Source organism: Mesoplodon bidens (genome assembly GCF_964165515.1).
Source record: "Mesoplodon bidens genome assembly, chromosome: 2".
Taxonomy (NCBI): Eukaryota; Metazoa; Chordata; class Mammalia; order Artiodactyla; family Ziphiidae; genus Mesoplodon; species Mesoplodon bidens.
The window spans coordinates 68,619,656-68,646,671 of record NC_138177.1 but is presented as its reverse complement, the minus strand read 5'-3'; the positions used below and the strand labels follow the sequence as shown (position 1 = coordinate 68,646,671).

At 45.0% G+C, this 27,016-nt stretch overlaps 2 protein-coding genes across 2 annotated transcripts in view; both read right to left on the bottom strand.

Annotated features, from left to right (window-relative positions):
• The window catches only part of TSTD1 (thiosulfate sulfurtransferase like domain containing 1), a 129,772-nt gene that overhangs the window by 92,399 nt on the left and 10,357 nt on the right, over window positions 1–27,016 (bottom strand). The window lies entirely within an intron of this gene.
• Window positions 621–24,499, bottom strand: F11R (F11 receptor). Its single transcript, XM_081225898.1, has 10 exons — window positions 22,777–24,499; window positions 5,016–5,084; window positions 4,738–4,845; window positions 4,404–4,550; window positions 3,910–4,112; window positions 3,633–3,735; window positions 3,387–3,494; window positions 3,145–3,157; window positions 2,791–2,839; window positions 621–2,654 (listed from the first exon to the last, which is right to left on the bottom strand). Exons 1-10 carry the CDS (start codon window positions 22,838–22,840, stop codon window positions 2,619–2,621), a joined length of 900 nt encoding a protein of 299 aa, XP_081082024.1. The 5' UTR covers window positions 22,841–24,499; the 3' UTR covers window positions 621–2,618.

The window sequence follows — 27,016 nt, the reverse complement described above, 5'->3', positions numbered from 1 at the left end:
GATCCCGCAAGCTGTGCAGTGCAGCCAAAAGGGAAAAAAAAAAAAAAAAATTACTTCCCTCAAAAAAAGTTCCATTTCATATTAAATTTTTACAGCTAGTACCAAAGAAGGGATAATAAATTGGAAGAGCTACAAAATTAGAGATTTTTTTTTCTTAAAGTGCAAGTTGTACTTTTTCTTCATTTATCTCCTTTACTAAGCTGTCCCCATGCCCCCATAGAACATACTGTCCTGTCATTCAGAAATGGACCAACCCCATTTCCCACCTTCCCCTCCCCTGGCCTTGATCTGCAGATCCTGTTGAGACAGGGACAACAAATACATCCTTAATGTTCAATCATTTTATCCCTAATCAGGGTGGGTTCGTGTCTAAAACACTAATCTCTATGGATTACCCTGTTCCTCAACCCCCAAGTCTCCTTTTAATGTAGGAAATGTCCACTTGAAGCATTCCTATTCAAGTACAGGCCAATGGTAAATTAAACTGAAATCTAACTACCAGACTATTTAGGATATCTCTAATCTCTTTCTTAAAAAGACTACAGGTAAGATTTTTGAATTTTCAAGTCACTTTGGGGGTCCCAATTCTTTTAAGCTAAAACTTCAGGACTTAAACAAACTCAATGTGAAAAATAAACATTTATTACAAAAATTAGTTGTAACATTCTAAAACGAAAGCAGACGAGGTGTTTTCCAACTCAAAGGGACTGTTGTAAGTTGGAGCAGTAAAGTCCAAGGCTGGTAAATAACTGACTCATACTCCTCACAAGTCGTGACCTAGGGAGTGAAGAGCCATTTGCTTCAGACTTACAGGAGCAATGATTCACCTGTTTCCCTGTGTCCTTTTCTCCACATCCCTCCCACCCTGTCCCCCAACAGTGATACAAAACTGAAACATACTTCAAAAATCTCATTCTTACTGAACCGTTTCACAATCACTACTTTTATTGCCTAATTAGATTTTATTTCCAGCTGGAAAGCTTATTTTTTATTGGTGCGTGACGATACGATTTGGTTTTTGTTTTTCCTTCTGGATCCTTGATGAAAAGAAAACTTAGTTCTGTGATGGATTGTCAGATAAGGGAACAGAATATGGCAAAGTGGTGTTCAGTATCCTCCACAGAAATTAGCAAAATCAATCCTAGAAGACCCCTTATTTGCCCTCTTGCTAGTTAATAAATAGACTGGGGCTGCTGGGGTAGAGGGAGAAACAGATTTAAGGGCAAAGAAGGGTCAAGATGGGACAAGGGAAGCAGTGGCAGGCAGGACTACCCTGCTCACTCCTGCTCTCCTTACACCTACCCCCTAAATAGAGAAGTAGGACTACTTTAAACTACTACTAAAGAAGTGATTCTGAAAATGATTTGAGAAATCCTGCCTCAGGTTCTGGAGCAGCTTTTCCTGTAGCCTCAGGGAAGTATATTAGTGCATTTGGCTGCCAGAGGTGGCAGGGTGGGCGCTTCTCCTCTCACTGGGTGGATCAGACCAAGTAGAAGCCAGAGTACACCATCACTTCACCCGGGGTGCCCTTCTCCTGCCACAAGAGGACTCTGGAAAATGAGGGTCCAGTGTCTGTCTGCCTTGAAGGCAGGAACCAGGAAGGGGTAGGACAGTGAGCTAGGGACCAGCCCAGGTTGCTAGGAAGCAGGGCTTTAGGGATTTTCTTGTTTGTACTAAGAAGGAACCTAGGTATTTCATTTCTCCCATTCCCACAGTACAATCTCACCAAAGAGCTAAGAAGCCCTCCAACACACACTCAATTTCAGTATAGAATTGAGACCACACACACACACACACACACGTGCTCAGCAGAGCTGACTACTACACAAATTCCCACAACCCTGCAGACACATCTTAAAAGTGTGGGTCCACTTGTTCCAGCCAAGGGAAGGGTGATGGCTTGAGGTACCAGCTCCAGCTTTCTTTTCTGTAGATCAGTTGTGTAAAAACTCTTCTGCTCCGTGTGCCCTGAAAGTTTACTATGATCTCCACAACAAAAGCTCTTGTTTTCTCTACAGACATAGTTGCCGTCAGTCTGCTTGTGTTCAGAAAGAGGATGGTGCAGGAGGATCCCATGGCACTTCTGGCGGGAAGACAGAAGAAAGTGGGCTGCAGAGGCGGAAGAGACTTGACGTTGTCAACAAACAATCATTTCAGCTGCTCCAGTCTCCAGTCCCCACTCTAGAACAGCTGGTACCGGTCCTCAGTACGGCAAGAAAGAGCCAAGGAACCAAGCTCCAGATCCCTTCCTATTTGAGGACCACCACACGCAGGGGGCAGTGAATGCCCCGCCACCCTCGCAGTCTACTTGGAAGGGAACTCAGCAGGCATCCGTCAGGACTTCTGTCTGATCCCTCGTAGGGATGGGGAAAAAGAGCGTTAAACAAGTCCCAGGCCACTCAGCAGTGGTGGGAAAGGAAGGGAGGCAGGAAGGAAGAAGGTGCACATGGCAGACATTATTAAAAAAAAAACACATCCTAACTAAGATAAAAGTGAGGGCCCCTGTGGGGGCTAGAAAACAAATAAGGCATCCCGTGAAACTACAGACATCAGGGGCCAGAGTCTGGTAGCACCTGAGTAAGGCAAGCACAGAGGACGGGAGATGAGCTGGACCAGGGTCACACCAAGAATGATGAGGTCTGTCTGAATTCCCCCTGGAGAAATAAAACATTCAAGTCAACTCTCTACAGTCTTCTTTAGCTGATAATCCCCTGAATACATATAAACACAGTCTGGAAACCCCTCACTCCAGCCGGGAGGTCCTCCCCATCCCAGGGCAGGCATACTCACATCTCTTCGAGCAGTGGGCTGGCTGTAAATCACCTTCTTACTCGAGGTCCTATGGACAAGTCAGAAGATGGAGACTCAGTCCCCTAAGTCCCTCTCCTTAACCTCTGCTTGTTAACTTTAGAGGCCAGGACTGAGAACTTAATGGAAGCACAGAGTTCTCGGTAGGGAGGTTTGGGTGCAGGGAGAAAGGACAAGCACAGGACCATAGTGGACAGGGCTAGAAATCCAGATGTTTTTTCCCTACCAGGCTAGTTGCCTTCCCCTCCAACCCCTTCCCCCGGGCACATCTCAGCTTCAAACCATATACATCCAAGTACTCAACCTTAGAGAGCTCTAGGACAGCAGCTCACTCACCCTTTCTTTGCTCCTGAAAGACAAGAAATGGGACCATGAGTGTCAGCAGGGTAGAAGACAGCATGGCGCAGGAAGATGGGGGACCTAGCGTGTGGCCCTGAGATACGGGTGACCGGTGCTCCCTGGGAGGTAACCCCAACACACACGGGGCTCAGTATCAGGGCAGTACTCAGGTGGCACCCAAGAACCAGGCCCTGAAATGGGGATGATACAAAGGAGAGCCTTTGAGCGCAAATACTTACTGTCAAAGTAGCCTCGGTTATAGGCGAACCAGATGCCAAAAATCAAGACTCCAAGGAGAATGAGTGTTACAAGGACAGCTGCCACGATGCCCCCTACATTCAGCTCCGCTATGGGACACAAATGAGAGGTAAGGCACCTGAAAGCTTGTTCATGGTATTGACAACATTGCCAAAGCCAGGATGGAAAGCAGACCCCAAACCCCACCCTGGGGTCTGAGCTCAAGCCCCAGCCACGCCCTCACTCACCAGCATCCATGTGCACAGTGTCTGACTTCATGGGTGACCCATACCCATTCCGCGCCTCACAAGTGTAATCTCCAGCATCAGAGGCCGACATGGGGTCAAAGATCTGGAGGGCAGAAGACGAATTGGCTTCCTGCTTGAAGAAGCCAAGCACCTGTCTTTTATGTCTCCTGACCCTAATGCCAAGGTTACCTTGCTGCCTGCTCTTCTTCCCCACTTTCAGGGGTTTTATAACCCTGCGCCCCCTCATACACATCTTTTACCCTGACCCCATCCATACCAGCTCCCCTGTCTTATGGTTCAGGGTATAGGAAGAGTTGCTGAAGGCACGGTTGCTCTTGGGTTCCGTAGGCATCAGTACCCCATCCTTGAACCAAAAGTATTCAGAAGGCGGGGAACCGTCTTTCTCTGAGCAGGTCAGCACTGCTCGGGTCCCAATGGTTACAGAGGAGGGGACATTGATTGTAGGCTTGGATGGAGGCACTGGGGAGGGAGAGAAGGTACTTGTCACAAGAGCAGGAAGGCTGCCTGAAGGCCAAGTAGCATGACACTCCCATCCATCAGCTCTAGCCTTCCTCCCTTACTGTGCCCTTAGTTTCCCCCTAACCAGGGGCTCGTTCTTCTCTGACAGCACCAGGACTCTGAACACCCCCCTCCCCAGCCCACTGCCACAAGCATTTTCACCATCAGCAAGCTCCAAAGCTTAGCAGAGCCTGCTAAGGGTTTAGGGAAGCAATTGATTGCAAGCCCACACAGAAGACCTGTGGCACGTACCAAGCACAATGAGCTGGACGGTGACCTCCCCATAGGTGTTGCCGCCTTCGTCAGAGACCATACAAGTGTACATCCCCGTGTCTTTCCGGGTCACAGAATGGAAGGTGATGCCACTGTCCGAAAAAGTAACTCGGTCCTCATAGGAAGCTACCAGGACAGAGGAAACAAGGGCAGAGTGAGCTGGAAAGCTAAGAAAAGCTGGTGATGGTGGCACCCAAGGCACAGGGGGCTCTCTTCTTCCCCCAGAAAAGGCGACAGGAAGGCCCTGGGGACTTCAGCCCCAGGGTGTGCCCCCTGCAACCTAGGCAGCCAGCAAGGAGGTGGAGCGACTCACCTGTGATCTTGTTGTTATAGCAAACGAGGCTGGTGATGTCGCCATGGGCAAACTTCCACTCCACGCGGGGAGAGGAGAAGCCCGAGTAGGAGCAGGACAACTTGGCAGCTAAATGCAGACAGGATCAAAGTGAGTGGGAAGAAGAAACAGCAGTAAATGGAGAAGCTGGGGAAATGGCCCCAAACCACAGTCTGGGCTGGATGTTCCCCAGGGGTCTGCACCTGCTCACCTCCCTTCCCTCCAACTCCCGCCACCCTCCACAGCCCCTCCCAACTCACGTTTATTCTCAGCAACTCTGACTACTGGTTCAGAAGTTTGCACTGCACCCCTGCCCAGTGCCAGTGAGCCTGAGAAGAAGAAGAGAGGTGGGTCCATCAGGAGTGGACAGAGGAATGCTGTGGAGAGGGAAGAGCAGCCCCAGCTGATGGGCATCTAGGGCTGGGACTCTCCATGCTGAGATTCCAAGGTCAAGGGATTCACATTCCTCTCGGATCTCACACTTTCTCACCAATATTCTAAATATCTTTTAAAAATGCTTTTTGCTACAATTGAAGGCTAATACTTGTTTTAATCAATGGAAATAAAAGATTTCCTCCTAATGCAATTTCTTTATTTAAAAAAATTTTTCCCTGGGCTTCCCTGGTGGCGCAGTGGTTGAGAGTCCGCCTGCCGATGCAGGGGATGCGGGTTCATGCCCCGGTCTGGGAAGATCCCACGTGCCGCGAAGCGGCTAGGCCCGTGAGCCATGGCCGCTGAGCCTGCGCGTCCGGAGCCTGTGCTCTGCAACGGGAGAGGCCACAACAGTGAGAGGCCCGCGTACCGCAAAAAAAAAAAAAAAAAAAAAAAAAAAAATTTTCCCTCTGTGACTCCCAATAATCTAATCAGATTCCTCCTAGTCCAAGAGCAGCTTTCTAAATGACATTTCATGGTTCAGAGAAAGCTTCTCAGCAAATAATTGCAGTCACTTGTCAGACAATCCTGGCAGGAAGCCAACAAAGCTGGAGGCAAGGGAGGGAAGAAAGCGAGGAGCAATAATAGGATAATAATAATACATTTGTAGGGCCTTTTGTGCTTTTTAAAGTGTTTTCACATACAATTACATCCTTTGATCCTTGAAACAAGCATGACAGATCAGCAGGACAAATATTATCATCCCAGTGTTACAGGAGGAACTGAAGTAAAGAAATGTATCTAAGATCACACAGCTGGTTCTGGACCAGAAGTGGGCTCAGATCATCTCATTAGAATCTCCTTCTGCCCAATGGAGAAGAGAAGGAAAATGTGGTGTGTGGTGGAGGTGGAGAGAGGAGGTAAGGAGAGGCAAGGCTAATTAAATAACCTGGTGGGAGAGAGGCAGCAGGACTCACAGGAGGGGCCCACACGTCCCAAAATAAGCACCAGTGCCAGAGGATTCTAGGATGGTGTGATATAGTTACCAACCTGCACGTACACAATTACTCTCATTCATGTTTTCAAAGCTCAAACTCATGAAGGATGCTTTACTTATAGCTTTAAGTCAAAGTCCTGTCTTCTTTAGATAAATGCAAGCACATCTGTTCCATGCAAGTATACTTTTTCGTTATTAAATTACCCAAGTAACTGAATATGGTCTCTCGACCCTGAACCTCCCTTTTCTTATCTGAAGCATGACGGGTTTGAACTAGATGTTCTCTGAAATCCTTTAGGTTCTTTTTCTTGTTTCTTTCTTTTCTTTCTTTTTTTTTTTAAACCTGAAAGATTAGGTGGGGGGCTTCCCTGGTGGCGCAGTGGTTAAGAATCCACCTGCCAATGCAGGGGACATGGGTTCGAGCCCTGGTGCGGGAAGATCCCACATGCCGTGCAGCAACTAAGCCCACGAGCCACAACTACCGAGCCTGCGTTCTAGAGCCTGCGCGCCACAACTGAAGCCCGCGCGCCTACAGCCTGTGCTCCGCAAGAAGAGAAGCCACCGCAATGAGAAGCCCGCGCACCGCAACAAAGACCAGCCCTGGCTCACCGCAACTAGAGAAAAGCCCGCAGGCAGCAGTGAAGACCCAACACAGCCATACATACATACATACATACTTACATACATAAGTAAATAAATAGAAAAAATAAAAGATTAAGTGGCTGATCCAAGTTTTCATAGCTAGGAAATGGCAGAGCTGAGATTAGCATACAGGTCTCTCCTATACCTCTTTTTTTCCCTTATTATACCATAGTTTTATACACCATGCTGCTTTTCAGAAAAGCCACTAGTGTAATGGAGGAAAACTATGTACTAAAATATGATTCTTTTAAAAGTCAGGTCCATTTTATCTAGAAATTATTTCTAATTATATTACTTTGTATCTGTATATTTGGCATTATATTTCAAAGTCAAATCTATAATCAGATGTAATAACAGATATAGAAATTAACCCAAATAGTCTTTACTAAATTGAAAACTGAGGACATCGAAGTCTCTAGCTCTCATCAAGAACGCTGACAATTAAATGTTTTGATTTTTTGCCCAAGTCAACTTTCTCTGCTTTGATGATGGGACCTTGTTTTTTCAAGATTCTCGAAATTTACAATTTGCTACCTGTGATGTACACCGAGACGTGCAAACCAGATCTCTCTTCAGGAATGAAGGACTTGTTGTCTCAGCTGCTGGGACTGCTGCCAGAAGAAGACCTGCAGCCATCAGCCCTCTCTGAGGATTCCCAGAACACTGCCTTGCCCAGGGCCATGCCTCCTACCAGGCAGCAACAGGGTCAGGGCACTGGCATCCAATGCCTGATCAATGAGTGGGGGGGGCGGGGGTAGTTCCCTGGTGACCTACTGGTTAGGATTCTGGGCTTTCACTGCCATGGCCAAGGTTCAATACCTGGCCGGGGAACTGAGATCGAGCAAGTCCTGCGGCCAAAAAAAAAAAGGAACCAGCAAGAACTGACTTATGGAGACTTCCCTGGTGGTTCAATGGTTAAGACTCCATGCTTGCTTCCACTGCTGGGGGCTCGGGGTCGATCTCTGGTTGGGGAACTAAGATCCAACGTGCCACGTGGGACAAAAAAAAAGTGGGGGGAGGACACATATAAAGTCCCAGCTCTATCACTCCAACTCCCCAACTTGGGACAACACTGAAGGGCTATTTCTGCTTCAAAGGTCCCTGTGCAGTAAGCTGAGGCCTTGTTGGGACTACAATGCAACTCAGCTTTTCCCTCTGCCCAGTCTTGCTTCCATAGGTGTGGATGCCAAGAACACTCCCTAATAAATGTCTTGCTACAATAATTGACATCTCAGAGTCAGTTTCCCAAGAACCCAACCTATGACACCACCCAAATGAAGAACAGCTTGTAATTAAACTAAAAACTAGCCTTTGAAATAAAGGGCCGCCCAAAAGAAAATAAATAAATAAATCACAGCATATGAATTTGATGATTGCTTCTGCCTCACTTCTAACTTCAGCTGAAGTTCTTTTTTGAGTCCTCTCAGATTATCAGATCTAAAACATGTGCGGGAATGACACCACCACATATATACACAAACATATTGGGCAACTGGCATCTTCCCCTTCTCATTAATTCTGGCTGCTATTACCTAGTCCAGGCTTCTCTCCTCTTGCTTAAAATACAGGGCCCTTCACCTCAAGGCCTTCTCACCTTCCTCTTATGCAGGACTGCTGATGTCTGCCTGTGGCCTGACTGCAATACTCAAAACTCTATTGTCACTGCATCTCACACCATGAGTCAAGTCCAGCCTCCCCACCATGTCCTTCCTTCCTAGTGACCCCAGGACACCTCAGACATCCTGATCCACGTTCCCCTTCTTGTTCCTGAACAAGCCTCTGGATCCAGACTGCCTGCATTCAAATCCCAGCTCTGTTACTTATAATCTGTGTGACCCGGACAAGCCACTTAGGCACTTTGAACCTCAGTTTGCCCACTTGTAAAATGGGGATAATAAGAGTTTCTATGTCAAAGGGCTGTTGTTGAGAGTTAAACAAGCTAATACAAATAAAATGCTTACAAGAGTGTCTGACCAACAGGAAGCACCAAATAAGTATTATGTCTTATTATTATCATCATCTGCCCATAGGTCCTTCTGTACATATTTCTTTTTCTGACTTCAAAGTTTTCTTCAGTAAGACATATAAATAAATATAAATACTGCCAGAAAAATGCTTACATTCCAGCCCACTAAACCATCGCTGCTCTATCACTGTAATTGCCTTGGAAAGACTAAGTCTTTTCTAGAGCTTCCCTGGTGGTGCAGTGGTTAAGAATCCGCCTGCCAATGCAGAGGACATGGGTTCGAGCTCTGCGCCGGGAAGATCCCACATGCCGCAGAGAAACTAAGCCCATGCGCCACAACTACTGAGCCTGTGCTCTAGAGCCCGTGCTACGCAACAAGTGAAGCCACCTGCACACCGCAAGGAAGAGTAGACCCCTCTCGCCGCAACTAAAGAAAGCCCGAGTGCAGCAACGAAGACCCGATGCAGCCAAAATACATAAATAAATAATTTATGTTAAAAAAAAAGACTAACTCTTTTCTAGAACCATCATGTATAGAGCAGCAGAGCTGAGGGCTTTCTCTCACAACACCCACAATTTCCCCATCCATTCTCCTCATCTATTTTATATGTTCCCTTACCTCATCACGACCTACCTCCCTTTTGCACTTAACCTTGGACCTATACTTGGCATACTGTACATACAAATGTCCTACTAGTTAACATGGTGAACCAAAACAGAAGGAAATTTCACCTTTTCCATTGTGAGGTTTAATTTACTCCACGTTCACAACAAGAAAAACTACAGAGTCAAAGGCATCAGTAGATTTTTTGGAAGGTGCGTGCTGAGAGGCCTTGTAGAGCGCTAAGGTGCTGCTATCGCTCCCAGTGGGGCTGGCATGACCCCTGCAGGCTCAGCAAATGAAGCTCCTGAAATTCCAGACAAGTGGGAGACCGGCTTCAGGGAGTCTACCGCTTTGCCACCGATAGAAGTGACTTCTGGAGGAAATTTCTTTTTAAATTAATTAATATATTTATTTGATTTTTGGCTGTGTTGGGTTTTCGCTGCTGCTCATGGGCTTTCTCTAGTTGTGGTGAGTACTGGCTTCTTACTGCGGTGGCTTCTCTTGTTGTGGAGCACGGGCTCTAGGTGCGCAGGCTTCAGTAGTTGTGGCACGTGGGCTCAGTAGCTGTGGCTCATGGGCTCTAGAGCACAGGCTCAGTAGCTGTGGCGCACGGGCTTAGTTGCTCCACAGCAGGTGGGATCTTCCCGGACCAGGGTTTGAACCTGTGTCCCATGCATTGGCAGGCGGATTCTTAACCACTGTGCCACCAGGGAAGCCTCTTCCAGAGGAACTTGATCCTTAATTTGGGACTCTTTGCTGCCGGAGTTTGGCTGGCCAGGAATTTGAGTGACATTGACTTAATGGCACCTCAGCCTGGGGTGTAGCCGTAAAGATACATGGAACCCCTGTGCTGTACTCGAAACTTCCATAAACAGAGCCTCCAATCTGTGACCATCACAAGACTTGCCCTGATGGCAGCTGAAGTTTGATTCAGATGGGCACCTTTCTTTCCCCGCTTGATTTCCTTTTCTTTGCTGAGTCCACTCGGAACACCCTTCTCTGGTCAGCAGGCAGGCTTCAGCTAAAGTGTTGTCCTCTGTTCTGTAAAGTTCTGTACATAGTTCCAAAGTTTCTGCAGGGGATGATCTTTGCTCTTGTCCTGAGGAAAAATCTAATGGTATTTCAACAAATAAAGACTGTACACAAAGACCAAAAATAATAGATTTTTTGGCCCTTTCATGTACAGAAAACCTTCACTCAATCTTGCACTCCTCTCTAGTGAAAATCCTTTCCTCCCTTTCTCTCTAAACTTCTTAAAAGAAGTAGTCTACACACACTGTTTCCAGCCCAACATACACATTCACTGCTCAACCTACTGCAATACGTCTTTGGCTCTCACTTTGAAATTAAAATTGATTTTACTAAGGTCACCAATCGTATTCCTCAATTCTAAGATACCCTGATTATAAGATATAACATCAATTTAATAATAGCTTCTTGGGGGAACATCATATTAAATATGTACATGGGCTGTAAGTCACATCCCAATTTCTAAAACATTAAAGTAGTCTTATAATTAAAGATATCCAGTATTTGCTTTTTCAGTTACCTCCTGTGGCCTTTGTGAGATGTTTGACCCTGCTAACCACTCGCCTCCTCAAGCCACTCCACCCCCTTGGTTTCTGCGTTCAACCCTTCTGGTCCTCCCCCCACCTCAGTGTTATCTTATTCGCCTTCTTGAACTTTGCTTCCTCTGTCCATCCCTTAATATTAGTAATCCCCAGCATTCCATCCCGTGCCCTTTCTCCTCTCCATATTCTCTCTAGGAAATCTCAAATACACAACATTCCTCTACACCAGTGTATGGCCAGCTCCAGATACTACCTCTTGCCTGAGCTGCAGACTCCTATTGCTGTGCCTCCTGACGGTTCTACGTGGACTTCACACACCCCCTCCTGCAATCTCACGCTGCTCACCATTTCCCACTACCTCTCGCTTCCCCACCTCTCTCCAGGTTGGTGGTATCACCATTTACTTGGTCACTCACTCTAGAACCTTTTAAGCCATCACCATCTTTCCTTCACTCTAGTCAAACACCAAAGCATTACAATGTCATCTCCCAAATCTCCCTCAAATTTGGCACCTCCTCTCCAGACCCACTGCCACTTTTTAGTACCATCGTCATCTGAAGAATTGCATTTGGTCTCTCAATAGGTTTCTCTGCCTTGTTTAATTTTGACCCACTCACATTCATCCTCCACCTCACTGCTAGAGAAGGAGTTGACATTTATTGAGCACTTACAATAGTATATGCCAGGCACTGCTATAAGCACATTACATGGATTTAATTCCTACAACAACCTTAGGAGTTGGGTGATACTGTTATTATCACCTCTGTTTTCTACATGGGGAAACTGAGGCCCAGAGCAGTTAAGTGGTGGTACAGCTTCAAATCAAGGCAGTCCAATTCCAGAGACTGGGCTACACTATACAGCCTTCTAAAAAGTGCAAATCTAACACGTGCTTCAAGCTTCCAATGATTCCACATTACCTGTAAGATAAAATCCAAATTCTTCAGCCAGGCAAGAGTTCTAGCACCAACAGAACTGGTGATAAGCTTATCATCTTCACCACACTCCCTATTCTTGCATTTTAACCTCCAGCAATACAAAACTACTTACAATTCCCAGCAAAGACGTGCAGTTTCACAACCTCTGCCTTTGCTTATGCTACTCCTGTCATACGGAACACCCTGTCCCCTCTTTCTCCACCTGGCCAGCAGGTATTCAAACACATTACTTTATGGGAAATGACTTACCCCACCCCCAATCCTCACCACAGCCAAGTTAAGGTCTCTTTCCTAGGCTTCCACTACCCCATGCAAAACACTGTCAAAGCACTTCCCACATTATAATGACATCATCTATGCGCCTATATCTCTCCCTTATCAGGCAGTAAACTACCAAAGGAGCAGGGATAATATGTTAATCTATCATTCTGAGTTCTCAGCACTTAGCATAATGCCTGGTACAAACTGACATTGAACAACATAGAGCCTTAACAAATTAGGTCAGAGCAGACCATTCACTATAACATCTACTTGTTAAGGTTTATCTACAAAGATAAGCCCATTTTTCAAATTGGCAGATGGGGCACGCCCAAATAAAGAAAAAATAAACTTGGGACTTCCCTGGTGGTCCAGTGGGTAAGACTCCACGCTCCCAATGCAGGGGGCCTGGGTTCGATCCCTGGTCGGGGAACTAGATCTCACATGCATGCCACAGCTGAGAGTCTGCGTGCTGCAACTAAGAAGTCTGCACTCTGCAACTAAGAAGTCTGCACTCTGCAACTAAGAAGTCTGCACGCCACAACCAAGACTCGGCACAACCAAAATAAATAAATAAATAAATATTTTTAAAAAGAAGAAGAAAAAACAAACTTGATTCAAGCCCAATCTTTAAAAAATTTTAATACTAGCAACAGTGTTTTTTTTTTTGTTTTTTTTTTTGCGGTATGCGGGCCTCTCACTGTTGTGGCCTCTCCCGTTGCGGAGCACAGGCTCTGGACGCACAGGCTCAGCGGCCATGGCTCACGGGCCCAGCTGCTCCGCGGCATGTGGGATCTTCCCGGACCGGGGCACGAACCCACGTCCCCTGCATCGGCAGGCGGACTCTCAACCACTGCGCCACCAGGGAAGCCCTGTTTTTTTTTAATGTTTAGTTCTCAGAAGACAAGAAAGAGTGTTCTATTAATCTTTTTTTTAAATTTAGCTTCACAATTTAAGAATTAAGTGTTTTTAGTTTGCTTCATAGTTATGAAACAGAATTAAAGTTCTCTGCACATGAGTGGTTTCCTCCTGCCATTTTGCAAAAGGGCCTCATTTCTGCACCTGGGCTGCAGTGTGCCTGTAGGTGTCTGCATGCACAACAGTAGAGGCTGGTTTCTCACATCCAGTAGAAGTGTGCAGAGCCAATGCAAGGTCTGCACACATTTTAGACCTTCTAATGCAAGGTCTAAAATGGGCGGAGGTGGGGAATGGGGAAAAGATGTGAATCCATTTACAACACCCCCATTTCTTTTATGATCACAAGAGCAACCCAAGACTCCAAATAGACTCAAGTCATCTGAGGAGACACCTGACTAGATCACTGCTCTTTCTACAGAATCTTCAAAATGGTTCATGGTTTTTACGGATTGAATTGTATTCCCTCAAAATTCATATGTGAAAGCCCTAACCCCCAGTACTTCAGAAAGTTGACTGCATTTGGAGACAAGCCCTTTAACGATGTAATTAAGTTACAGTGAGGACCTTAGGATATGTCCTAATCCAATCTGATTGGTGTCCTTCTACAAAGAGACACCAAGGGTGCTCATGCATAGGGGGGATGACCATGTGAAGAGGCAGCAAGAGGGCTGCCATTGTAAGCCAAGGAGAGGCTTCAGAGGAAACCATCCCTCCAGCACCATGATCTTGGACTTCTGGGCTCCAGAACTGTGAGAAAATAAATTAGTGTTGTTCAAGCCACCCAGTCTTTGGTATTTTGTCATGGCATCCCCAAAATACCAATACAAAGGTTTAAATTGGGCATCAGCTGTGGACATTCTGGTTGAATCTCCAGTCACTACAGCCTTGACTCAAGTATGCACAGTGAAAGAATCAACATTCTGCACAGCAAAGGAAATCACCAACAAAATGAAAAGGTAACCTAGAGAATAGGAGAAAATATTTGCAACTCACTTATCTGACAAAGGGTTAATACCCAAAATGTGTAAAGAACTCATACAATTCAATAGCAAAAAAAAACTAAACAATCTGTTTTAAAAATTGTCAGAGGATCTGCATAGACATTTTCCCAAAGAAGACATACAGATGGCCAATAGGTACATGAAAAGATGCTCAACATCATCAATTATCAGAAAAATGCAAGTCAAAACCACAATGAGATATCACCTCACACCTGTTAGAATGGCTATTATCAAAAAGACAAGAAATAGGGAATTCCCTGGTGGTCCAGTGGTTAGAGTTCCGTGCTTCCACCGCAGGGGGCATGGCTTCGATCCCTGGTCAGAGAACTAAGATCCCATGATGCGCAGCACGGCCAAAAAAAGACAAGAAATAACAGTTGCTGGTGAGGATGTGGAGAAAAGGGAATCCTCATACAAAGCTCATGTTGGTGGGAATGTAAATGGGTACAACCACTGTAGAAAACAGTATGGAGGGTCCTTACAAAGTTAAATATAGAACTATCATATGATCCAGCAATTCCACTTATGGGTAGTATTTATCCAAAGAAAATGAAAACACTAACTCAAAATGCTACATGCAGGGCTTCCCTGCTGGCGCAGTGGTTGAGAGTCCGCCTGCCGATGCAGGGGATGCGGGTTCGTGCCCTGGTCCGGGAGGATCCCACGTGCCGTGGAGTGGCTGGGCCCGTGAGCCATGGCCGCTGGGCCTGCGCGTCCGGAGCCTGTGCTCCACAATGGGAGAGGCCACAACAGTGAGAGGCCCGCGTACCGCAAAAAAAAAAAAAAAAAATGCTACATGCAGCCCCATGTTCACTGCAGTATTACTTACAATAGCCAAAATAGGGAAATACCTTGAGTGTCCATCAATGGATGAATGGATAAAGAAGATGTGGTGTATATATATATATATATATATATATGTATATATATATGTATATATATGTATCATTCAGCCATAAAGAAGAATGAAATCTTGCCATTTGTGACAACAGGGATGGACCTTAAGGGCATTATGCTAAGTGAATTAAGTCAAACAGAGACAGTTCAATACCACAGGATCTCACTTATGTGTGAGATCAAAAACAAACAAACAGGGCTTCCCTGGTGGCGCAGTGGTTGAGAGTCCGCCTGCATCGGCAGGGAACGCAGGGGACGCAGGTTCGTGCCCCGGTCCGGGAAGATCCCACATGCCGCGAAGTGGCTGGGTCCGTGAGCCATGGCCGCTGAGCCTGCGCGTCCGGAGCCTGTGCTCCGCAACGGGAGAGGCCACAACAGCGAGATGCCCGCGTACCGCAAAAAAAAAAAAAACCAAGCTTATAGATACAGAAAACAGACTGGGTGATTGCCAGAGGTGAGGAGTGGGGGGTTGGGAGGCAAAATGGGTGAGGAGGATCAAAAGATACTAACTTATAAAAGAAATAAGTCATGGAGATGTAATGGGCAGCATGGTGACTATAGTGAAGAATACTGTATTACATATTTAAAAGTTGCTCAGAGAGTAGACCTTAAAAGTTCTCATCACAAGGAAGAAAATTCTGTAATCATGTATGGTGATAGATGTACATTTACTGTGGTGATCATTCTTCAATAACTATAAATATTATATTATGTTGTACACCTGAAACTAAAATAATGTTGTATGCAAAACATACCTCAATAAAATAATTTTTAAAAAATCAACAGAATTCTTGAAGACTTCTGCAAGGTTTGTCCTATACTTTTAATTAATTATATCCAAATTATAGACACATGTTACTGAGCATGACCAAATGAATAAAATAATAGCATGAATAAAATAATAGCAGCTAACATTTCTTGAATACTATGTACCAGATACTCTTCTGAGCCCTTTACAGGTTTAGTTCATTTAATCCTTGTAATAATGCTATGAAATAAATATTATTATTGCTCCCATCTTACATGTGAGTTAATCGGGGCACAGAAGTGAAGTAATTTGCTCAAGTTCACAAAGCTAGTAGGAGGCAGAGCTAGGATTCTAACCCAGGTAATCTGGCTCCACGGTATGATACATTATACAACTATGTAAAACCAAAACAAATAAAAATAACCATATTGCCATCTCAAAGGTCAAGGTAAATCAATTTGTTCAGGCATAGAAATATGTCCAAAATGTAAAAACAATATGTAGAACATGACCCTATTTTTACAAATAATAAAAATAACCCGAATATACACATAAAGGAATCTCTAAGAATAGACTCCAAACACTTGACAGTGCATATTATCTGAGAGATGAGAATACAGGCAGCTTTTCTCTTCTATGTTCTACATTTGTGTAATAAACAAGTATGTATTAAGTGTTTTAATTTAAAGAAAAAAGAGTGGGAGGGGGAATAAAAAGGGAAAAGAATAATAAAGATCACAAGAAGCAAAGAAAAATAAAACAAAGCAAGAAAGGAGAGTCAAAAACAAAGGCAAAAGGAAAGGGAGGATGATATAGAATAACAGGAAATACCCAAATACTGACACACCAGGAAGCACAGAATGATTAAATAAGACTTTAAAGGTGAAATGAAGTAACAGATGAGTAAGAAATAGATTATTACACTATCAAGATTCTGTATGTGAGTCTGATAAATTTTAAGGAGAGAAAAAGGGCAGGAAGAAATGAGAGCACATGCATTGTGTCATTAAAAACCCTGTGAGGGGGAAAAAAAAGAAAAAAAAGAAAAACCCTGGGAGACAAGTACTATTGTTATCATCCCATTTTATAGATGAGAACATTGAGGCTTAGTACAGTTGCCCCAAATCACACAGCTGCAAACAACAAGGTGGGAATCTTAACCCAAGTCTGCCTAACTCTGAGTCTCCAAAACTACTGCACTACACAGCATTTTCAGCAGAGCAGCAAGGAAACACCATTCATACTTCAAGATCCTGCTCCAGTGTCCCTTGATCCATCATGCCTTCCCCCAATCAAAATTAATCTCTCTCCAACTTCTAGGAATATAGCCTAAGAAAATAAAATAATTAAAGGTAAGCTTAAAGATGTATGCTCAAGGACAATTTAATGTATTTCGTACAGCAAAGAAAAAAAAAAAACCCTAAATGCTCAACAAAAGGTGAACAGTTAATTACAGGATAGCCATACAGTAGAATACTATAGAAGGGATTTCGTTTAAAGTGTATTTTGCTCAAAAAAAAAAAAAAAAAAAAATACAGTCAGGACATGCTACCACCATACCAGGGCACATAGATGTTCCTATCCTCTCTGTCATAGAACGTAGTCACCTACCTCATTTAAAACTAGTATTCAGTCATTAACTAATAATCTAAATGAGAAGAGATCTATAACACAGTTTTGTTTTTTCCCACTGTAATTCCTACATAATCTGAAAAACCGGCCACAGCTCAAAGTAGCATTAGTACACAGTTTGGTTTAAACATTGATATCTATGGATTTCTGTTGAGCTGGTGTGACCCTAATCAATTTCTGCCCACAGAGCCAAGACTTAAGGAAAAGTCAGTGACACCAAACAGCCATTTTATTTTCTCTGATATATTTTGCACAGGTCATCTATACCACACATTTATTCATAGTGGAAAGACTAGAATAAAACCAGCAATCAGTGTTTATCTCTAGATAATAGGATGACATGTGACTTTACTTTCTCTATATCCCTCTGTTTTCCCATTATTCCACACTGAACATCTATTATTTCTTAATAAAAAATTTATCATTTTAAAAAGTAACTCTTTCCTTCTATGCTCCCCAAACATTTCGTGCTTCCATGACAGCCCCTGACACACAGTGCTCTGCATTCTACTTAGTCAATGTATGTCTGTAGTTCCTTGAGAACAGAGAAACCAAATTATGTTTTTATCCTCCCCCGTTCCTAGCACTGTGCTTTGCCACTTTGAAGCAATGCTGTGATGAGAAAGGTGGTCACAGAGGGTGGAGGCATCCAGACATCTGACAGAACCCACCAACAACCCTCCCTTGTACATGCAGGTCAAACCCACAACAGAAAAGCTACTTCCTTCTGCTGCTTTACTAAGAAATCTGTTTTCTCTATGCATCCTGTTAATTATTAGAATTTTCCTTAAGTTGTTTTCGTGCAATGCGTTTGTTTTGATCCATTTAAAAACAAACAAACAAAGGAAGGAAAAGGAGGGAAGCCAGCCAGCCAGCCAAGCCAGTCTCTGGTTTTCTCTAAGAATTCATCCAAACTTCCCCTCTACGCAGATGAGCCTCATAGGACACTCCCACTGTAAGGGAGCTAGAGCCTCGGGCTAATTGTTACAATACCTGACTCCCCTCAGAGCTTCTTGATAGCAGATGTTATTCATTTTTTATCCCTAATCTCTAGCACAGTGCTCATAACATAGTAAACACCAATGTTTATTGGATTAACAAATGAATTTGACATTGCAATACAATTAGAACCTGGACCCAGGGCTTCCACCCCCAGTTTGCTCTTTCCTTCCCACCGCTCACCCTGTAGAGACTGAAGTTACTCCTGGGGTTTGGGGTGGGACAGATAAGGAATGTGTGGGCAAGAGGAAGGCTCTGTGAGCCCAGCAACAGGCTGGGCTGATTCTAAACAGCCAGGCTTGGCTGTATTTTCAGTGACGTCGTTCAACTGGCAAGGCCCTCTGAGGATGGTGGAAAGTGGTGATGGCAGTGTAGGACAGGAGAGCTTTCACGCCATTGCTCCCTCCTGCCCTCTCTCAGCAGAATTTCCAGTTCTACCTGCTCAGCTCTCCTCCCCCACCCATCTCCCCATTACAAGGGAAGGCTCTGCCTGCCTGCCCAGGGCTCACTCCAGGGGGCCTGGCATCAAACTTCCTGCCAACCAGCTGCTTCCTCCTGTCCTACACATTGTAAAACAAATGACACCAGGCGGACTTTAGACAGAAACTCTGCTTATCAGGGAGTCCCAGGCAGATGAACTCTGAGTTTTCAATGCCTGGAAAACCCCAGTATGTATCCACTCACATTACATCTCACAACCCCCTGACAACACTGAAACCTCTTCCACAATTACGTTTGACAAGTGGCCATCCAGGTCTTCCCTGAACCTCTAGAGGAAGCAGGTCTGAGTTTAGAGATTCCCCAGGGTCTTTCCTTAATGCTAACAGATGTGAAAAACAAGCCCCATCATTTCCTAATCTCTCACATAAAATGTATATAGCTTTTAAATCTGTCTTTGAGCAGGAGTGTCAGCCACTTCTGAGTCCACAGAACAGATGACTTGGGGAGGAGGGCGGGGGAGGGGGTGGAATATTCTAATGGCCAAGGCCACACCACCAATATGAAAAGATCTCCAGGGTATATTAAATGAAATAAACAAGATACAGGATGGAATACAATGAATATAGTGTGCCTCTTTTTGTGTAAGAAAAGGGAAAAGAAAGAAATATATATTTATATATACTGATATTTGTGTAACAAAACACTGGAAAGATGTATAGGAAACTAGGGGAGATATGGAGTGAACAGGAACAAGGTGGGAGTGATAACCCCACTCTTTTATATCATTTTGATTCTCGAACCACACTAATGTATTAACCTCTTCTAAATAAATAAACTTTGCTTTTTTAATTACAGCAGCTCCACCCTAAGCCAAAACTAGGTTGGAGACTCCAGGCAAGCCCAGATCACAAAGAAACTGAAGAGAAACATCATAAAGTGAAAAGTGTTCTGGAGCCAGGAGGGAAAGACTAAGACACTGGAATTCCACTACCACTCACTTCCTAGTTCCAACTTGCTGTGTCACTAGTTTCTAGGTTCTGGTTTCGAGGGAACAATTCTTTCATGAGAGTAATTTCAACCCCCCAGTAGAGGGAGGGGAAAGGAGGAGTGACCCACCAATCTACAGTTTGAGGTAAATCTAACCCTGAACAGCAAAGCTAGAAAGGCAGAAACATCAATACGAAAGAAACACCGGGACTCACAGACTGACCCAGACACAGGGCAGCAGTTCCTCCCTCCTGGAATGTTTCAGTGGGGACACTACATGATGTAAGAGGTGTGTGTGCAAACACCAGGATTCCAACCTAGGTTTCCTGTTTCTCCTCTGCAGTTACACCAAAAAGTCATCCTATGCACACAACACCCTGCTAAGCAGAAATGCCTCTTCCTGCCTGGGAGATAGCTGGAAACTTTTCTAAGCACAGGCTCTCTACGGGGAGGGAGACGAGTACTCTCTGTCACCAGTTTTACTTTTCCCAGGCCCAGTTCTCCCAGTGTTTAGTCTCCAACCCTGTCTCAGTAGGCTCAGGCCTTCCTCTCCACTAGGTTCCCCAGGCTGGGGTTGGGCCTTTGCTTGATCCTTTCTTCTTCCTCCCTGATGGCAGAGCCCACATGAGGAGCAGCCCTGGAGGGAGGAGGGAGAACATGCAGGCATCCTATATATGCTTCCAGTATCCCAAGGGCAGAGGACAGACTAGACGCCCAAGAAAGCCCCTACTTTTTCACTCTCGCCTTTTGGAATCTAGCAGGGTGTCTCCCTGCTTCCTTTGACCTGCTCTACTATGGGCAGCATCCTTTCATCCTCACAAAATCCAAAGGGGATAAAAGCTGCCCGATAATAATCATTTCATGTATATGTAATGTAGCTATTATCCCAGTTGATCCTCAGGACAAGGTTAGGACAAGTATTATTACTCCCGTTTTACAGATGAAAAAACTGAGTTACTAGACTAAGATCACAAATAAGGCAGAAAGCCAAGCTAGAACCCAGGTGGGATGGCCTGGCTGCTATCTCCATCCTCATTGTACTAACCAAATTGCTCCCCCCAGGTCTAGCCCTATTTACATGTGACAAGGTCAGTTCCTCCATCTCCTGGACATGTTACTTTCGAGGATCCACTGTCCTATCAAGCTAATACAACATCATCTCAAGCTCCCTCTAAACCACTGTTTCTTGATTCCCTAAACAGACTAGAGGACACTCCCAGGCTCAGAAGGGTGATATCACAACTCTTTCAGGGTCAGTATGTGATTATTATAAAAAATGAGGGGGAGAGAAAAGAAAAAGGAAAGGGGAGAAGGATGCAGCTCTAGGAAGCTTATAAGCCTGACAAATACTGTCACAAATAGTCACTGACTCAGAAACTTCTAGGTTGGGGGTGGGGGGTACTGGTACAGCACAAGTGTTGGCAACGTGTTTAGTACTGAGTACCACCCAGAACCAAAAAATGACCATGGGTATCACTAGCAGTTCTAAGATACAGACAGAAGTAAATGAGGAAGAAGGGGAGGAAAAGAGTGGAAACTGAAGAAAAGGGGGAAACGGAGGAGTAGAATGAAAGCGAGAAGTGAGAAAAGAAAGAATCTAGTGGGAAAGAAAAACTGAAAAAGGTAGGTAAGATAAGTGGACTCTGGAGCAGTATCCCAAACTGATGTTTTGATATCCTGGTTCCTGTGCCACAGGGTGCCTGAGACGCTGGAGCCAGGAGTGGGAAAAGGAGAAGTCAGTCAGGAGACTTTGGTTCCAGTCCCAGGTCCTTTTGTCAATCTGGAAAAGTCATTTCCCCTCTTTGTACCTGTTTCCTTATCTGTACAATAGGGAGAGGATTCGACTTGTCACTGGTCCAGTCCACCCCAAATGTTAATGTTTTTGTGATAAGGGACAAAGGAGTAGTCAATTCATCTGCCTTAAGACACCCTTCAAACTAAGCAAAGTGAATTATCTTATAACTGCTAATATTGATCATAATTGTTCATTTCTTTTATTTCCTAAAACATGGATGTTGAGAGGGAAATGGAGAATCTTACAGATCCCCTACTGACACAACTATCCACAGAAGCACACAGATAAGTGTACAGGTGCTGACACAGGTAGACTAAGGCACAAACCACACACTCGGCCGGGCACAAGCATATCTATAGACGGAGGCCTGCCCCAACAAGTGAGTCTCATTGTTCCACAGGAAAGGGAGTTTACAAAGGAAACAAAAACTCTCAAACAAGGCCAGGGGGGAGGGCAGAGTTCTGGCTCTGAGAAGGAACCAGCCAACCAAAAGACAGGACCTCCCCCTGCGAACAGTCACTCAGTCAACAACATTTATTAAGGACTCTGGAAGTAGTTATTCTAGAAAGGAACTTTGAATGCTGTGCTCTGAGAAACTTTAGGTTTCAATTTTATTTCCTTTTTTTTTTTTTCCAGATTTTGCACCTAGACACTTTTCCCAGAGCAACAATAGCAACCCAAAGATCCGGGGAAAGCTAAAGAAACCCTTCAGCAACAGCCAGGGAAAGAAACTTCCGCCCCACCCCATCTCCATTAGATTTTCTCTGAGGACCCTTAAGTAGCAGAGTATCCAGGGGCCAAGGGCGTCAGGGTATGAGAGGCTTCCGACTTCTCTCGTGTTGTTCTCGGATGTTGGATGCGTGTTGGAGGGGCAGGATGGTCCCCTTCCCAGGTGTGTGATCCCGGCTGGGCAGGGCCCTCGCGCCCACTGGCCCTCACCAGTAAGTGAGGATGAAGGAAAGGGGAACCAACCTCTCCCCGTTATTTTTGGTGAACGTGCGGAACGGCAGCTCCCTCCCAGGGGATGTAAGAGGAGGGGTCATTATTCACCAGTGTGGGGGAGGGGAGCCAGCCACTCACCAGGGTAAGGGGGACGGGAAAGAAGAGGGACGAGCCAGGGGTGGAACGAGGACTAGGAGGGTGAGGCGGACTGGCTTCTGAACCCCTCCCCTCTCGCGGACAAGAGGTGTGGGGAGCGCCTCCCTCCAACCTCTGACCAGACCCACAGATTCCTCCAAAAGCTCCGGGAACTTACACAGGATCATCAATGTGAAGAGAAGCAACTGTTTCCTCCCGACTTTCGCCTTTGTCCCCAACATGATCAAGATCCCGATACGACAGTAGTCACCGGAGCCCGGGAACGGACACAGCTTCACCCAGCAGGAGCGCGGGGACTAAACTCCAGCCGCCAGGTTGAGCCCAGCCCAGCCCTTCCCTTCACGCGCGATTGGCCGGCGTTCCGCCTGTGCACATTCCGATTGGTGGAAGGAGCCGCCGCTCCACTGAGTGATTCACCGTCGCCAGGTGCAACTCCGCCCACTACTCCCCACTAGGGCTGACTGGCGCCTTTCCAAGACCAAGCTGCCTCTGATTGGGCCAGGAGACTGTCGCGTAAAGAGACCCAGACCTCACCTTCTGCAGGTGAGGACACTGTGATTGGGCGGCGTTCCTGAAGTAGGGACTTTCTGACTGGCTAGGTTTTGTGTTGGAGCTGGAAGATTAGAGGAATACCTTAAAGGAGGTGGTAGGGAAGGTAGTCCTACTGTGGGACGAGGGAGAGACAGGCCTGAGTTCTTTTGTTTGTTTGTTCGAATGTAAATTGCTGGGTGCTGCAGAAACCTTGGTCCCGTCCTTTGGCAAGTGAAAACCACATGTATTAATATGCAAGGGTTGGGGGAGAAGACCAGGAGACAAGTGGGGAATGATATGTTGACACTACCCCCCAAACTGTGTTTCCTCTGTCCACTCCATTCGCAGCATTCAAGGCTGCGCTGAGAGGAGAAAAGGGGAAAGGAGCGCTCAATTCAATAGTGGGAAAAGCAGAATCACATTACCAAACAAACCCAGATAATACAAACTGACCAACAGACGCTCTATAAACATCACTGAGTGACTGTGGATATGTCCTTTACATTTGTTTAATCAGTCAGCAGAGCTCTGCATTTCAGAATTACTTATCTTCTCACTGTGACTAACAGTTGGGTGCTGACTAAACCCTCTTTCTATAGGCTATGTTGATACTCAAGCTTTCCGTTAATATTTATACTGTTACATCATTTTTAATTGAAACTCGTGCTCAACACCTTTACTATTTCTAGTTTCTATTTTATAATGATTTTATTTTGTAATCTTAGTATATCCAGGTTGCCTGTGGGAAAACTTCCTGAGCCTTATCTCACTGCAAGTAAGAGGTCCACACTTGTATCCAAAACAGTGGTATTCTTTGACCTTTCGCTTCTTTCACCTTTGTTCTCATTCCTTTGGGCCAGAAGTCTACTTCTGGTTTCACCCAACTTAAAGCAATGTTTATCAAGCACCTATTGGGTACTGTGGGGGAATACAAATAAATATAAACCACAATCCCTGACTTCAAATGGCTTACAATCTACTTCCAAGACTAATACAGAAAACAGGACAATATGTAACCAAAAGAGAAACTTTGTATTACTAAATTGAAACAAATATTTGGGTGCCTGCCACTTGGAAAGCTCTATTCTTTACCCTCAAGGGAATTTAAACTCTTGGAGAGAGACACATATACATGAAATTAAGTCAGAGAGTAAAGAGGAGCAGAGAGAAGAGCTTGGAGAGTCACTCTGGGCTGTGATTGTCAGAGAAAATTTTATGATGGGGGAACTTGAGCAGGGGTTTAAAGAACTCCGAGATCAATCTTAGAAGGGTAGAAGGGTTATCTTAGAGGTCATTTAAGTCATCCTCTCACCCTTCACAGAAAGGCCAATACAACCACCAAGAGTTTAAACATCCTCTGGTTAAACTCTTTTTTTTTTTTTTTTTTGCGTTACGCGGGCCTCTCACTGTTGTGGCCTCTCCCGATGCGGAGCACAGGCTCCAGACGCGCAGGCTCAGCGGCCATGGCTCACGGGCCCAGCCGTTCCGCGGCATGTGGGATCTTCTCGGACCGGGGCACGAACCCACGTCCCCTGCATTGGCAGGCGGACTCTCAACCACTGCGCCACCAGGGAAGCTCTGGTTAAACTCAATAATTCTCTTTTTTGTTGTTGTTGTTGTTGTTTTTTGGCCGTGTCTCACGCTTGCCGGATCTCAGTTCCCTGATCAGGGATTGAACCTGGGGCACAGCGGTGAAAGTGCTAAATCCTAACCACTAGACCACCAGGAAACTCCCTTTTTTTACAACCTTTAATTGTTAAAATATTCTTTCAGCAAAACTGGAATATGTCTCCTGCTTCCAAACACTGCTCTCTGGAGTTACACAAAATGTATCATTATTCTTTACCAATGACAGCCCTTCCTTTAAGTATTTTAAGATTCTTATTATGAGCCTCCTTTCCTTCTCCAAGCTAAACTATCCTTCAAATAGTCTTCATATTGCTACCCAAAAACTGGGTTCGCCTCTTGGTGGGTGTCGAGCCAATAGACACAACCAAGCCAAAGATCGGGAGAAGGAAGAATTTAGTATTACTAGCAGCAAGTAGGGAGAGCACCGGGGATCTTTCCCAAAGCAGCATCTCCCTGAACAGCAAAACTGGGGAACTTTTAAGCTAAGGGTACACGCATATTCATAAAGGGGCTTGAGCAGAGAACTCAGCATAGAATTGGGGCAAAGGTCAACAGAGTCCAAACTTTAACTGATTGAAGTCAGGAGGGTCAGCGCCACCATTCCATCCTTCACCTGGTTGGGGGCCTTAGTTCTTACAGAACTCAAGGATATATTATTATGTATATCCCTTGAGGAGGAACTAGGACTCTGCTTTATCACTGCGCTATTGTTTGACAGCCTTTTCTCTGTTCTTGCATTCTTTTGTTCCCTTAATATCATTAGTTACTGAGACCTGTTCAAGGGGCAAGCATTGCGGCCAGGCTTAGATCACAAAATGGCTTAGGCCAAAATGGATTCTCTCATGTCATGAAAGCCATTCCTGGTCTCTTTCTCCTGGGACCCCCTAACTTATCTGCTTACAAAATAGCACAGATTTACATGCCACCCCCCAATTACTCTCACTCCTCTGGATAACCCCGTGTTTATTACTGTACCAAGAACTGAACCAGGCACTGGAGAAACCATCTCTATGGGATGGACAGGTCTCAGTTCAAACCCAGTTCCCCAATCTAGCTACCTTGGCCAGCTCACATCTGTCTGAAACTTTCTCCATCCAGAAGGTAGTTATGATGATGGTAATATGACTTACCTTATGGCAAAATAAGAATTAAATAATACAATTGATGTACGATGCTTAGCACAGGGCCTGGTACATTTTAAGTACTGAAATGGTAGCTATTTCCATCACTCTGATTATTTACAGTCTAAGAATGCATTTGCAACCCACACACTTATGGTCAATTAATCTTTGACAAAGAAGGCAAGAATATACAGTGCAGAAAAGACAAGCTCTTCAATAAGTGGTGTTAGGAAAACTGGACAGCTACACGTAAAAGAATGAGATTAGAACATTTCCTCACACCGTATTCAAAAATAAACTCAAGGGCTTCCCTGGTGGCACAGTGGTTAATAATCCACCTGCCAATGCAGGGGACACGGGTTCGAGCTGGTCCGGGAAGCTGGTCCAGGAAGATCCCACAGGCTGTGGAGCAACTAAGCCCGTGCGCCACAACTCTTCAGCCTGTGCTCTAGAGCCCGCAAGCTCTAGAAAAGAGCATGTATACAGAAAAGTATGCACGTAATAATGTTAATGATTAAAGTAAATACAAATAACATGTATTCCAGTTATTTCCATATAAAACATTTATGTATATATTAATATTTACAAAGCATGAAAGTAATTTTGGGGCATGCAAATAATTTGATATTCACCAGGTTCCTTTTCCCATAAAGTTGATTAAATAAATAATAAATTTTCAAATTTCATTATCATTGACATTTGTTTTATGTAGTCTTTTTTTTTTTTTTTTTTTTTTTTTGCGGTACGCGGGCCTCTCACTGCTGTGGCCTCTCCCGTTGCGGAGCACAGGCTCCGGACGCGCAGGCTCAGCGGCCATGGCTCACGGGCCCAGCCGCTCCACGGCATGTGGGATCTTCCCGGACCGGGGCACGAACCTACATCCCCGCATCGGCAGGCGGACTCTCAACCACCGCGCCACCAGGGAAGCCCCTTCTGTAGTCTTTTTTGAAAGCCAGATTTTGTAAACTTCAGACTGGTGAATTTGTCTGCAAAGTAGAAAATTCTGGAAGGGACTATTAAATATAAATCTTGATTTTGTCATCCAGTATATTAGCAGTTGCACCTGAATCTGTGTTGTATGCAAATTTCATACACATGCTATCTATGACCCAATTC

Coding starts and splice junctions, on each gene's coding strand:
- F11R (XM_081225898.1), bottom strand. CDS start 22,840: ATGTTGGGGACAAAGGCGAAAGTCGGGAGGAAACAGTTGCTTCTCTTC. Junction 4,846..5,015: donor CAGAGTTGCTGAGAATAAAC/GTGAGTTGGGAG, acceptor GTCTGCATTTAG/CTGCCAAGTTGTCCTGCTCC. Junction 4,551..4,737: donor CTATAACAACAAGATCACAG/GTGAGTCGCTCC, acceptor CTGTCCTGGTAG/CTTCCTATGAGGACCGAGTT.